This window comes from Ovis aries, chromosome 24, assembly GCF_016772045.2.
Source record: "Ovis aries strain OAR_USU_Benz2616 breed Rambouillet chromosome 24, ARS-UI_Ramb_v3.0, whole genome shotgun sequence".
NCBI lineage: Eukaryota > Metazoa > Chordata > Mammalia > Artiodactyla > Bovidae > Ovis > Ovis aries.
In genome coordinates, this window is record NC_056077.1 from 34,193,798 (window position 1) to 34,208,203 (window position 14,406).

At 54.2% G+C, this 14,406-nt stretch overlaps 1 protein-coding gene across 1 annotated transcript; it reads right to left on the reverse strand.

Annotated features, from left to right (window-relative positions):
• Positions 1-31: 31 nt before the first annotated feature.
• On the reverse strand, positions 32-2,425 carry FZD9 (frizzled class receptor 9). Its single transcript, XM_015104208.4, has one exon. The coding sequence runs from the start codon at positions 2,147-2,149 to the stop codon at positions 380-382; it is 1,770 nt and encodes a 589-aa protein (XP_014959694.2). The 5' UTR covers positions 2,150-2,425; the 3' UTR covers positions 32-379.
• Positions 2,426-14,406: the final 11,981 nt, after the last annotated feature.

Below are 14,406 nucleotides of genomic sequence, written 5' to 3' on the forward strand. Positions count from 1 at the left end.
ACCGTCCCCCTTTCCACAGAAGACGCAGCGCTGCCACTTGGGGGTTTATTCCAGTCACAGCTTCCAGAGAAACTCAACAATAAATTACATCATTAAATAAACTCTGCTGGACCACACCCCCTTCTGCCCCTCCTCCTCTCCACGTGCTCCCCCAGGTCCCGGTGGGGACTCAGCCAGGCCCACCCCCTTGCACTATGCAACAGGGGAGTAGCTTCAGTGGGTCCCAACAAGCGAGGGTTGAAGGAGGCTCCCAGCCCTGCTCCTCGGCCCCTCGAACTCACTTGCCTGACCTTGACAGCTGGGCAGCTGCTAGTCAGCTGTCTCCTCCGGAGGGAGTGGCAAGGAGGGGGCCACAGCTGCCCCACGCAGGCCTGTGTCCCTAGAGGTGTGTAGGGTTCTCCAGAGAAGGATCTGTCTTAGTCATATGCAAGACCACAGTGGGGGCCTTATAGTGGCCGTGGCTGCCCCGGCCATAGCCCCCGGGAGCCCGGCAGGCCTTTGCCCGGGCCCGGCCAGCTGCCATCTTGCGGTGGCACAGGCTCTGCCAGGTCTGGAAAGTCTTGGAGCTCCACACCCAGACGCCACTGGTGATGCCCACCACCAGCGACATGAAGATTTTGAGCATAAAGACAGCCACGGTGGGCACCGAGCCCCCTTGCAGCGAGCAGTCCCTCCGGCCGCCAGGCGTGGTGGCCGCCGAGCAGGCCTGTTCCGTGGCCCGCAGGCGCCAGAAGTCCATGTTGAGGCGCTCGTAGACGTAGCACACAATGACACAGGTGGCCGGCACGGTGTAAAGGATGGAAAAGACCCCAATCTTGACCATGAGCTTCTCCAGCTTCTCCGTGTTGGTGCCCCCAGTCTTCATGATCTTGCGGATGTGGAAGAGGGCCACAAAGCCAGTCAGGAGGAAGCTCGTGCCCAGCACCAGGTAGCAGGAGAGGGGCACCAGCACGAAACCCGTGAGCGCCGCCGCGTCCATACTGGCCACGTAACAGAGCCCGGTCAGCTCATCCCCCGCCACCTTGCGCAGGGTCAGGATAACAATGGTCTTGAGGGCTGGCAGGCCCCAGGCCGCCATGTGGAAGTAGCTGCCATGGGCCTCGATGGCCTCGTGGCCCCATTTCTTGCCTGCGGCCAGAAACCAGGTGAGGGTCAGCACCACCCACCAGAGCGAGCTGGCCATGCCGAAGTAGTAGAGCAGCAGGAAGACGAGGGTGCAGCCCGTGTTCTCCAGGCCCTCCTGGATCACGTAGAGCGCACCCGCCTCCTGGTCGCAGGCCACGCTCTGGGCCCCGGCCACGGCCCGGATGAGGAAGGCCAGCGAGTAGACGTTGTAGCACATGGACAGGAAGATGATGGGGCGCTCCGGGTACTGGAAGCGGTGAGGCTCCAGCAGGAAGGTGAGCACGGTGAAGGCGGTGGAGAAGAAGCACAGCGCTGACCACACGGCCATCCAGACGAGCGCGAAGTCCTTGTCGCGCCGCGACCAGAACACCTCAACGCCTGGCCCGCAGCGCGGCGCGCACGAGCGGCTCTTCTCTACGTACTGGAACTTCTCCGGGTTCTCGCAGGTGCCGCCGGCGCCCGGGAGGGCGTCCTCGGGGGGCCGCGCGGGCCGCGGCGCCACGGGCAGCATGCCCAGGCCCTTGTGGGGCTCGGTAGGGCCAGCCGTGGCGTTCTCGGGCGCCTCCATGCAGAGCGCGTGCGGGTCGTTGCGCGTGGGCAGCCGGGCGCAGTCCAGCGAGTCCGGCCAGCCGAAGTTGAACTGCTCCATGATGGGCGCGCAGCGCAGGCGCGCCTGCTCGCACATGGGCCGGCAGGCGGGGATGGGCGTCGAGACCTGGTCGGTGCACATGGGCGCGTAGAGCGAGCACAGGAAGAAGCGCAGGTGGCTGTGACAGCCGTACTGCACGAGCGGCGCGAACTCGGCCAGCTCGGCGGCCGCCTCGCCCTGCGACGTGTGGCCCAGCAGGTTGGGCATGCGGGTCAGGTTGTAGCCGATGCCGCGGCACATGGGGATCTCCACCACCTGGCACGGCGCCGGCCCGCGCCCGCGCTCCGGGTCGAAGCGGCCGATCTCCAGCGCCGCGCCGCCCGCAGCCAGCAGCTGCCACAGCAGCAGCGCCCAGCAGAGCGGCGGCACGGCCATCCCGGGCGGTCCCGGCCGAGGGCGGGGAGGGCGGCCCCACCTCACTCGGGCCGCGCCGTCCGGCGCCCCCGTGCCCGCCCGCCACGTCGCGGGGTGCGGGCCATAGCGGAGCCGACCGCGTGTGTCCCTGCGCGGCCGGGCGCCCTGGGCAGCGCGCGGGGAAGCCGCCGGAGGGAAAGGAGGCGCCGAGCCACTGCCGCCGCCGCCGCCGCCTCTACTCGAACGGCCGCGGAGCCGGAGCAGGCGCCGCCTCCCGGGGCCGCGGGTACAAGCCTCGGGGCGGGGCCCCTGGCGGACACGCCCAAGGGCGGGGCCTCCGCGCGCCCGACACGCCCCCCGGCCGGGCTTTAAAGGCGCCGCGCCTCACAGCTGCGCTGCACGGCAGGACCAAGCCCGGCGCGGTCTGGCAGGGAGGGGTGTACGAGTAGTGACCTTGTCTGCCCGCTCACAGTCGGTTCTCCCCTTTCTGAGGGGTTGCTGCCCAACTTCTCTCCGGGACAGGACAGTCAGCCGGAGGATTTCCCTGTCCACCCCGTTCCGCGTCACCTACATTTTTCCCCAGGCGGGACCATTTCTAAGGCTTCTACGCCTGGGACGCCTCGACCTTGGACTCTGGGACAATTCGAGCGCAGCCTCTCCGCCTCTTCGCTAGTTGCATGTGGCTCTGGGCTCTTCGCTGTGAGCCTGTTTTCGTTTCTGTAGAACAGGCAGATAATCCCGTCAAAATGAATCCACCTGTGGCTTGCGCAGGCTGCTTACCCGTCCCACTGAGCACTTGAACTCATGGTCTGTCTCTTCACAATCCACTTGCCCCCTTGACACCTCGGGACCGCCTGAAAACCCAGTCTCCTCTGCCCCCTCCCCTCCTCTGCACTCCCTTGGTACAGGGTCTCCCCTAAAAACTCCTCTCTGCCCAGGAAGCCTGTGCCTTTCCACCGTCCCCCTCCCCCGAGCCCCCTGCTCCCTCCTGCGCCTGCAGAGTAGGGAGCCAGGTACAGTGACACCCATGGAACGTTTCAGTTCAGCTCACACCCCCCTCACCTAAACCTGACAGCTGTCAGGATGCCTCCAGACTATTGCTCAGCCTGCTTCTATGGCGGCACCTGAACAGGGGGAGGAGAGAGGCCTATTCTTCCCTTTGCACAGATGGAACCATCAAGGCAGTCCTAGGCTCAGCCTGCTGGTAACAGGTGACAGCGAGTGAGTGGGGTCTGAGACTGTGACCCCTGAGCTGCCCACATAACACCCTTCATCCCCACTCAGGTCGGGAAGGTGTTTCTGAGAGGTTGGGATTGCTGGGGGCTTCCTGGGGCCCCAAAGGCCCTCTGCCCTCCCACCTCTGCCCAGCCAGGGTTCCACCACGGTTCCCAGGTAGCTTTGTGGGTGAAACCCAAGTGCCATCCAGGAGGCCACCCAAGGGGCCCTGTTGTGGTCTGGAGTTCCCTTAGAAACTGCCTCCCTCCTCCCCAGCCCACCCCGTCTGCCCTCACCCGCTTGGCCTAGATGTACCTGGAAGACTCAGATTCCACGTGAGCTCTTGGCATTGGTCCAGCCCTAGCAGCTGCACAGGGATGCTCAGTGGATGAAGGGCTGAGGGAGAGACCTGTACCGCAGGGGGCCTAGGAAACTGGTCGAAGACCTAAAGTGAGCCAGGTGGGCCCCGGGCCAGGTGTTTTACACAGTGAACTTTTAAACTCTCACAACAGCCACGCAAGGAATTCTGAGCCCATTTTACAGATGAGAAATTGAGGTTCAGAAAACTCAAGACATTTGCCTGGGAATACACAGTTCACAAGGGTCAGGGTTGGCATTCAGGCTCTTCCACTGCATAAGGCTGCCTGTCGCCACCACCGTGAGGGCACCTGCCCGACTGGCCCTGCTTGGCCCTGCTGGATAGCCTGGCACACAGCAGGGGCGGTGTGCAGCACGGAGCCGGGGCAGCGGCTGTAATTGGTGCTCACCTCCCCTGGAGCGGCGCTGGAGCAGGGAAGAGAGGAGGAGGACCCGAGAGGTTGGGACTCCATGGAGACGCAGCCAGCCCTGTTCTCAGTATGAGACACGTCCTCGGCCCACCTGGGCTGTGACAGCTGAAGTGGCAAGCTCCTGATCGTCCCAAAGAGGAAGCACAGAAATAGGGTAACTTTGAAACAAGGACCTGACTTTGATGCCCTGGTCAAGGAGGTTCCCAAAATGCCAGCAAGAGCTTCCCATGGCCCAGGGTGAAGGCCATGCCCCTGGGGATGGCAGCAAGAGCCCTTCCAGGTATAGCCCCCACCAACCTCTTCCTTTCCTGCCATGCCTAACTCCTTGGAACCCATGCCACGTCATGCCTTCAGTATCCCTGGCTCAAAGGCCCTTTTCTGCTCTGTTGGGCACACCAGCCTCCTAGGGGCAGACCCCAGCTCTCGAGGACAGGGCTGGAGGCTCTGCTCTGTGGGCCCAGAGTCCTGGCCCACTCACCGTTGCCACTTGTACACTCACATGCTCTTAGCCTCCCGTTCATCCCCCACTCTGCCCCAATGCCAGCAGCTGCTCAAGGACCCTGGGGACATTTTATTTCTCTCTGTGTCCTTGCCCCAAGGAGGCACAGATGCTTGGATGAGAGTGGTGCATGGGCTAAGCCCCCACCTCACAGGGTCTGTAGGAAGCAGGGGCTTCGGAGCTGCAGGCAGCTCGGTTGAGAGGCGGAGAAGGCTGGAGGCTTCCGCCTGCTACGACTGGTCTGGGATCCAGGTTTTTTTGTGTGCCTCTGCCCCCAACCAGAGTGAAGAAGAGGCCGGGGGCCCTTCCTCTGGCAGCCATAGTGGGGAGGACGCCCCAGGAGCCCCCAGGAGCTATGGGATGCCAGGCTTGTCACCATGACAACAGCTGCTCCTGCGAAGCCAGAGGTGGGGGGCTGTGGAAAAGCCCCTCCCCCATGCAGATGCTGCCTTGGAGAGAAGAGGCCTCTTGGGCCGCCTGCCCACCCACTCTGCTTTGTCACCCGATCCCCCTCTTTACAAAGGCGGAACAATACACCAAGCACTCACTGAAAAGGAGACTATGAGGAGGACTGGAGGGGACCAGGAGGAGGGTGATTGCCATCAGTGCCCACCCCCACCCTCGCTCCCTGGGCAGAGGGGCCAGAGTTAGTGAGGTGGGAACAGACCCCCTCCTCACTCCCTTCCTGGGGGCCCTTGGCGATGTGCCAATGAGCTGCCCTGCCCAAGTGGGAGCGGACACCCTCCTGACCTGTGTCCCCCACCCCCTAGTCTTCCCACGCTCCCGGAGGCCCTTGCCGGAAGGGCCCTTGCCCTTCCCTGATCATAGCCAGCACTCACCCTCACTGGGCACACCCTGGCCCTTCCCCGGCTTGACTGATATGCCTCCTCCTGCCCTATGGCCCTGGTTCCTGCCGCCACCATAACCATGCCTGTCTCCCCACAAACCTGGGAGTTTCCAGAGGTCAGGGGGCTGGGCCCTGCTCCTGGGTGTCTTGGTGCCTAGCCTAGAGGAGGCGCCTGTAAATGTTTGTTGAATGAAAAGGATGTCATGAGGAGGAGGTGGCTGGAGATTCTTCTGGAAGAGGCTACATGCAAGTGGGGCCTGAAGTTGGGGAAGGATAGGACCTTGGGGGACAGAGCTGTCTGTGTGAGGAAGCAGGAACCAGGAGGAGGGCCATCCTGCACCTCCTCCAGTGCCCGGGACATCCCTAGAGGGGCTGCTGGTGGTGATGAGGGGCCCAGCGGGTGCAACGCTGACACGCCTGCTCGCGGGGGTGGGGTGAGGGACACTGCAGCCCGGGCAGACAGCAGTGGGCGCCAGCATGTGTGTGTGCAGGGCATGTGGGTCTGGGGGCAAGTTAACTGTGCGTGCACGCACTCACCCAGGCCCAGGGCAAGCTCCAGCCCTGGATCTGACTCAGGGTCCCTTTATTGGGAGGTCAAGGGCAGGACTAGACTGTTCCATTCTCACTAAAGAAGCATTTTACAAATTTCCGTAACTAATTCCCCTGAACCCTTGCCTTCAGGTAATCAGTATCAGGGGTTGAAGGACCTCTTGCTGAATTTCCAAAAGAAACAAACAGAGGGCTTCCCTGGTAAGTGGGTGGTAAAGAATCCACCTGCCAGTGCAGGAGACACAAGCTTGATGTCTGGTCCAAGAAGATCCCACGTGCTGCGGAGCGACTAAGCCTGTGCACCACAACTATTGAGAGTGTGCTCTAAAGCCAGGGAACAGCAACTGCTGAAGCCATATGCTGCAGCTACTAAGCCCAAACGCCCTAGGGCCCGTGCTCCGCAGCAAGAGAAGCCACCACAGTGAGAAGCCCGTATACCTCAACTAGAGAATAGCCCCCTCTCTCTGTGACTAGAGAAAAGCCCGCACAGCAACAAAGCACAGCCAAAAACAAATACGTAAAATTATTTAAAAAAGCAACAGACCAACCAAAAAATGGGCAGAAGATCTAAATAGACGTTCTCCAAAGAAGACATACAGATGGCAAACAGGCATATGGAAAGATGCTCAACATCCTGAGTTACAAGAGAAACACAAATCAAAACTGCAAGGAGGTATCCCCTCGTACTGGTCAGAATGGCCATCCATCCAGGACTTCCCTGGTGGCCCACTGGTTAAGAATCTGCCTCCTGATGCAGGGGACACGGGTTGGATCTCTAGTCTGAGAAGACGGCACATGCAGTCCGTGCAACGCAACTACCGGGCCCTCGGCCTGGAGCCTGTGCTTGGCGACAAGAGGAGCCGCAAAGACCCGGTGCAGCCAAGAATAAATAAATAAGTTTTTAAAAACGACCATCATCAAAAAGTCCATAAATAGTAAACGCTAGAGAGACTGTATAGAAAAGGAAATCCTACTGCACTGTTGGGACTGTAAACTGGTGCAGCCATTCTGGAGAACAGTATGGAGGTTCCTTAAAAAACTAACAATAGAATTACTATATGGTCCAGTAATCCCACTTCTGAGCATGTATCTGGAAAAGATGAAAACTCTAATTTGAAAAGATATACGCACCCCAACGTTCATAGTAGCACTACCTATAATATAGCAAGACATGGAGTGAAGTGAAGTGAAGTCTCTCAGTCGTGTCCGACTCTTTGCAACCCCATGGACTGTAGCCTATCAGGCTCCTCCATCCATGGGATTTTCCAGGCTGGAGTGGATTGCCATTTCCTTCTCCAGGGGATCTTCCCGACCCAGGAATCGAACCCAGGTCTCCTGCATTGCAGGCAGATGCTTTACCATCTGAGCCACCAGGGAAGCCCCAGCAAGACAAATGGAGGCAAATTAAATGTCCATCCACAGAGGAATGGATATATATATATATATATTTTATATACATAATGAAATATTATATTTATGATGGAACATTATATACACAATGGAATATTACTCAGTCATAAAAAGGATGAAATATTGCCATTTGCCACAACATGGATGGACCTAGAGATTATCCTACTAGGTGAAGTAAGTCAGAGAGAGAAAGACAAATATCTGATATCGCTTTTATGTGGAATGGAGGGAAAATGATACAAATGAACTTATTTACAAAACAGAAATAGACTCACAGACATAGAAAACAAACTTATGATTACCAAAGGGAAAAAGGGAGAGGGCGGGATAAATTAGGTCTGGGGATTAACAAAGACATACTATTATGTATAAAATAGAGAAACAACAAGGACCTACTATATAGCACAGGGAACTATATTCAATATTTTATAAAAACCTATAATAGAAAAGAATCTGAAAAAGAATATCTATATCTATATAGTTCAGTTCAGTTCAGTTGCTCAGTCGTGTCCGACTCTTTGCAACCCCATGGACTGCAGCACACCAGGCCTCCCTGTCCATCACCAACTCCCGGAGTTTACTCAGACTCATGTCCATTGAGTCAGTGATGCCATCCAACCATATCAATCTCTCGCGTCCCCTTCTCCTGCCTTCAATCTTTCCCAACATCAGGGTCTTTTCAAATGCGTCAGCTCTTCGCATCAGGTGGCCAGAGTATTGGAGTTTCAGCTTCAACACCAGACCTTCCAATGAATATTCAAGACTGATTTCCTTTAGGATGGACTGGTTGGATCTCCTTGCAGTCCAAGGGACTCCCAAGAGTCTTCTCCAACACCACAGTTCAAAAGCATCAATTCTTTGGCGCTCAGCTTTCTTTATGGTCTAACTCTCACAGCCATACATGACCACTGGAAAAACCATAGCCTTGACTAGATGGACCTTTGTTGGCAAAGTAATGTCTCTGCTTTTTAATATGCTGTCTAGGTTGGTCATAACTTTCCTTCCAAGGAGTAAGCGTCTTTTAATTTCATGGCTGCAATCACCATCTACAGTGATTTTGGAGCCCCCCAAAATAAAGTCTGACACTGTTTCCACTGTTTCCCCATCTATTTCCCATGAAGTGATGGGACCGGATGCCATGATCTTCGTTTTCTGAATGTTGAGCTTTAAGCCAAATTTTTCACTCTCCTCTTTCACTTTCATCAAGAGGCTCTTTAGTTCTTCTTCACTTTCTGCCATAAGGGTGGTGCCATCTGCATATCTGAGGTTATTGATATTTCTCCCAGCAATCTTGATTCCAGCTTGTGCTTCATCCAGCCCAGCGTTTCTCATGATGTACTCTGCGTATAAGTTAAATAAGCAGGGTGACAATATACAGTCTTGACGTACTCCTTTCCTATTTGGAACCAGTCTGTTGTTCCATGTCCAGTTCTAACTGTTGCTTCCTGACCTGTATACAGGTTTCTCAAGAGACAGGTCAGGAGGTCTGGTATTCCCATCTCTCAGAATTTTCCACAGTTTATTGTGATCCACACAGTCAAAGGCTTTGGCATAGTCAATAAAGCAGAAATAGATGTTTTTCTGGAACTCTCTTGCTTTTTCAATGATCTAGCGGGTGTTGGCAATTTGATCTATGGTTCCTCTGCCTTTTCTAAAACCAGCTTGAACATCTGAAAGTTCATGGTTCATTTATTGTTGAAACCTGGGTTGGAGAATTTTGAGCATTACTTTACTAGCATGTGAGATGAGTGCAATTGTGCAGTAGTTTGAGCCTTCTTTGGCATTGCGTTTCTTTGGGATTGGAATGAAAACTGACCTTTCCCAGTCCTGTGGCCACTGCTGAGTTTTCCAAATTTGCTGGCATATTGAGTGCAGCACTTTCACAGCATCATCTTTTAGGATTTGAAATAGCTCAAATGGAATTCCATCACCTCCACTAGCTATTACTATAGCTATATAACTAGCTATAACTATAGATATATAGTTATCTATATAATGGAATCACTGTTTCACACCTGAAACTAAACAACATTGTAAATCAACTATACTTCAATTTAAAAAAAAGTTCAGGCATCTCTTCTGATAGTTTTTTCTAGACTTTACAAACACAAATATTCATAGTGCAGTCTTTTTCTGATCTTTTCTTTTATTGAAAATGAATTAATATTGTACATTTTACATCTTATTTTTCTTACCTAAGAATCTATCATGGAGAAATGGGTGAGACAATGAAAGGCAAGTGTTGTAAAATAATGGTGGAATCTCATGGTGGGCATTCAGGTGCTCACTATGAACTTTGTTTAAATTTTCTGTATATTTTTACATTTTGGGGAGTAAAATATTTGAAAAATAATTTCTCATGAATGTCTTTCCAGGTCAACACACAAGATTCCTCCCCATGGTTTTTAATAGTTATTCTGATTTCCACAGTGGGGGTTTATTATGAAAATTCAGCCAGTCCCCCGTGAATAGATAATTAGGTTGTTGCTGTTATGATCTCGATGTGGGTAGATGTATCTAAAGTCAGGATCTGCAAACTGTGGCCCATAGTCTAAATCTGGCCTGCTGTCTGTTTTTATAAATAAAGTTTTATTGGAATATAGAGAATCCCAGGGATGGGGGAGCCTGGTGGGCTGCCATCTATGGGGTCACACAGAGTTGGACACGACTGAAGCGACTTAGCAGCAGCAGCCATGCTCATTGGTTTATGTAGACTCTATAGTTGATTTCCAGTTATACATGCAGAACTGAGGAGTTACGATAAGAGACCAAATGGCCCCAAAGCCCAAAACATTTATTATCTGGCCCTTCACAGAAAACAAACCCCTGACCTGAGTGCACCTGAGCTCTTATTTGCATAGCATAGAGTCTGAGAACTCGATGGGCCAATGGGTCTTTGAACTATTTTACAATATTACTGAGGTGCACTTTTCCTGGTGGCTCAGATGGTAAAGAATCTGCCTGCAATCCAGGAGACCCAGGTTCAATCCTGGATCGGGAAGATCCCTGGAGAAGGAAATGGTAACCCATTTCAGTATATTTGCTTGGAGAACTCCATGGACAGGTGGGCTACAGTCCATGGGGTCATAGAGAGTTGGAAACAACTGAGCGACTAACACTTTTTATTAGCTTCTACATGTTTAACGTGTGTAATTAGCTTGCGTATATTTAAAGTGTACAACTGGATGAGGTGTTTTTTTTTTTTCCTATTTGATGAGTTTTGATAAAAGGATATCCTTGGGAAATCATCACAATTGATCTGGATAATCAATATCTTCTAGTTAAAATGCAACTCTCCTACTGTGAAGTAGTACATTATTAATAAAACGTTGTGTGTGTGTTAGCCGCTCAGTCACGTCCGGCTCTTTGCCACCCCCTCGACTGTAGCCCACCAGGCTCCTCTATCCATGGGACTCTCCAGGCAAGAATAGTGGAGTGGGTTGCTATTTCCTTCTCCAGGGGATCTTCCCAACCAGGGATTAAACCCAGGTCTCTTGCATTGCAGGTAGATTCTTTACCATCTGAGCTACAGGGACGTCCCTAATAAAATGTTAATAACTGGTATATGTATTAATATATGGCCAGTATAGTATGACATGAGCTTAAGAAAACTACCATCTATTAAGTTTTCATTTACATCTCGATTTAATCCTTTTAACACCTCATGAAGTGGTTACTATTCTAAATGTCAGATGAGGAAACAGGCTTAGAAAGAGTGGAAGAAACTCGCTTCAGGCAGGTGATAGCATTGGATTAAAAAAAAAAAATCACATTCTTCCCCTCTGAGAGTTTTTGTCCCCTCCCTCACCTCTCCAGGTGGCCACGAACTGCTGTCACTACAGATTAGTCTGTATTGAGTTTCTGTAAGTGGAAGGCTAGTGTGACGCTATGGGAATCTGGAACAGGAAACGTTAATTGGGCACCTCCTTTGTGCCCTCACAGCTCAGACTGGGCGGGGCTCTGGGCGCCGGAGGTGAACCTGCCCTCTGTGTGCTCACGGTCAGGTGATGAGCGGTCATCGCTCTGGGATCAGCTGGTGTCTGTGACTGCAGAGAAGCCAGGGCAAGGCTGGCAAGAGACGGGGGTGTTCCAGACAGAGGGAACAGCCTTTGCAAAAGCTTCGGAGAGAAAACAGAAGCAGCCTCCTGGGGCCCACAGCTGAGGGGCCGGAAAGCCGGGATTGACCCTCCGGCCACCAGAGGAAGGTTTTAAGGGAGGAAGGGCTTTACACGGCCTGCACAGCGTGCTGTCAGGAGCAAAGGACACGCATGGGCTCTGCTGGGGGCGGGCTGGGACAGAAGAAGGGACAAGCGTGTGGGTCCTGGAGACGAGGCAGGCGTTTGAGGCCGGGGCTCCAGGGGAGCTTCTGGGAAGGCGTGTGGTGTCTGTGAGGCCAGGGGCTCACCCCCACCTCTGGGGAGCCCCGTCCTGCATGCCCCCAGGCCCTGTAGGGGCGCTGTGGCCACCCTGCGGCTGGGACGGGCCTGCCACTTCTGAAAGCTGCTTTTGTGCGGCCGCTCGGGCTCCTGTTTCGTTGACCTTGGATCCTGCTTCTTATTTATCCAACTCGAAGAGAAATTCAGCAGCAGCCGAGGGGAAAAAAATAACCTCAGCTGCCGAGCTGGGAGGAAAGAGGCCCAGCCTGGCTTCCACCGGCCCCAGCCCTGCACCCTGCACCCCCAAACCCTGCACCCAGCCCAGCCTGGAGCCCTGGATGGAGCCCAGGCTCTCCCAGGAACTGGGGGCCTCACTCTGCTCCCAGAGGTGTGTGTGTGTTGGGGGGGTGCCTGGAGGCTCTGGGACCCCCACCCTGTCTGAGGCTGCTGGCTGGGTGGGGGCCCCCGTGGTTCCTCTCAGGGAAGGTCACCTGCCTCCAGGACACCTGGGCTCTGACCGTGACCTCAGCTTATCACCCTGCCCTGACACTGCTGGGGGAGGCTCCAGGGGAGCTGTCCCTAGCGTGTTCTGGAACGCTTCCCTTCCCTTCCTCTCCCCAGAAACCTGCGGCCAACGCAGGCACTGGCTCCAGGCCACTCAAGGGGCAAGGGCAGAGCCCAGTGAGACCCGTCGGATGCAGAGGGTGACCTTTAACCCTCCCCAGACCCTGTCATCCCTAAGCAGGGTGGATGTGGGGAGGGAAACGTCCTGTGTGGACGTTGCCCTCAGGGCCCCTCATGCAGCCCAGCTCTCCACGGCACAGTCCGCCTCCTCTTCCTTTCGTTGCACAGTCCCTGTGCCTGGTGAGGGAGGCCCTTTCAACCCCATGACCTTGTTTGCCCCCATTTTACAGAGGAGGAGACTGAGCCCTGGAGGCTGCTAGGTGGAGCTGGTTTCCTGGCCTCCTGACCCTGGGCCTGTGGCCCGCCTCACTTCTCTCTGAGGTCAGCCCGCCAGATGGGTCCACTGCTCCCTGGCCCAGGTAGTGTGTCTGAGACCTCGCTGGTCTCTCCGCTGAGGGCTACAGCAGGAGCTCACGTGGGCAGGGATGGGTCTTTAACCATCTCGGGTTCTCCTGGCCCTTGCCCCAGTCCAGGCTTTCCCTAGGTGTGCAGTGGGGAGAGGCAAGGGGGAGAATTTTTCCAGTGAAGGACAGAAGCCCCCCTCCGCCAGCACCCTGCCCACAGGTCTCTTTCTGTTGCTGCTATTACCATTTCCGCAGGCGCCCACACAGGGAACACCTCGGGTGTATCCTGGAGGTGTGCAGGCCACGGGAGGCGATGACACAGTTTCTGGGTGCGGTGGCCTAGCAGCTGTCGCCTTAGCTACTCTGCCCAACCTCTCTGGGCTGCACTTTTCCCGGCAGTTGAGGGAACACTCTGGCCGTGCCCACATCCCAGGACTGCCGGGAGGGTTGGGTAAACTGCCCAGCGCTGCCCCGGGCTCTGCAGGCGAGCCGTGCCGCAGTCACGGCCAGCCCACACCCTGGCGTGCTCTCACCCCCTCCCCCGGACACACGCATCCTCCACTCTGCTCTCCAGGACCTGGGATGAACTACCGACTCAGGCTGCCACTTGAAGCCAGGCTGTCGTTGGGCCCGCATTGTGATTTTCACGGTCTTCAGGCACTTGTGCTTTCCCGGGCCCCTTCCTCCAATAAAAGTAAACTTTTAAAGACTGTATTTTATGACCACGCTAGTACAAAGTTGAATATATTATTTATTAAAACACTTTCTGACCTAGAATTGATTTACCTTTTTCTCAATTTTAAGAGAGAGCCTTTTGGTGGGCCCCCAGAAATGCTGCAGGCCCTGCATGGTGCCCATTGGAGCCCAATGCACAGGCCTCTGAGGTGGACGCTGGATCTCCTGGGTTCATCTCGAATCGTCTTTTCCGTCTAACATCTACCCCTTGATCTTTTTAGTAGATTCCTGGAAAGTTTCGTTATCTTTATCTTTCTAGCTTATGTTACTATTTATTTCTCCTTCTCCTTTTTACTTTTAACTATCCTGTTTCTAATTTGCAACAGCCCTTTCTTGTTCTCTACTTTTTTCTCTTACATCATCCTGTTCTTGTTTCATTATAAATTTTCTTTAGAATACATCAAGAAAGAATCTACAGAGCAATGAAATGCAGCGACGGGTGCCAACACAGCGAGCCTTTCAATCATACTCCTGAGTGAAGGATGCCGAGCCAAATAGAAAGCATGATTTGTTTATACAAAGTTGGGAAATGGGCAAAATTAAACAAGATTGATATTTATGGTTAGGTGTTAAGAAAATGCAAAGAGGTGACCATCATAAGCACTGGGCAGGGTGTGGAGGTGGGGTCGGGGCAGGGGTGGGCAGGTTTGGGAAGGGCAGGTGGCAGCTTCTAGGGGCTGGCAGCGTAATAGTTCTTGAGTGGGTAGGGTCACCCAGGTGTTCATTTGATGACAAGTTTTAATGTGAACACTGACATCTGGCATACTTTTCTGTGTCGTATGTTACTATTTAAGAAGGAAAAAGGCCATGAAATGTACGAGGCAAAGAGGG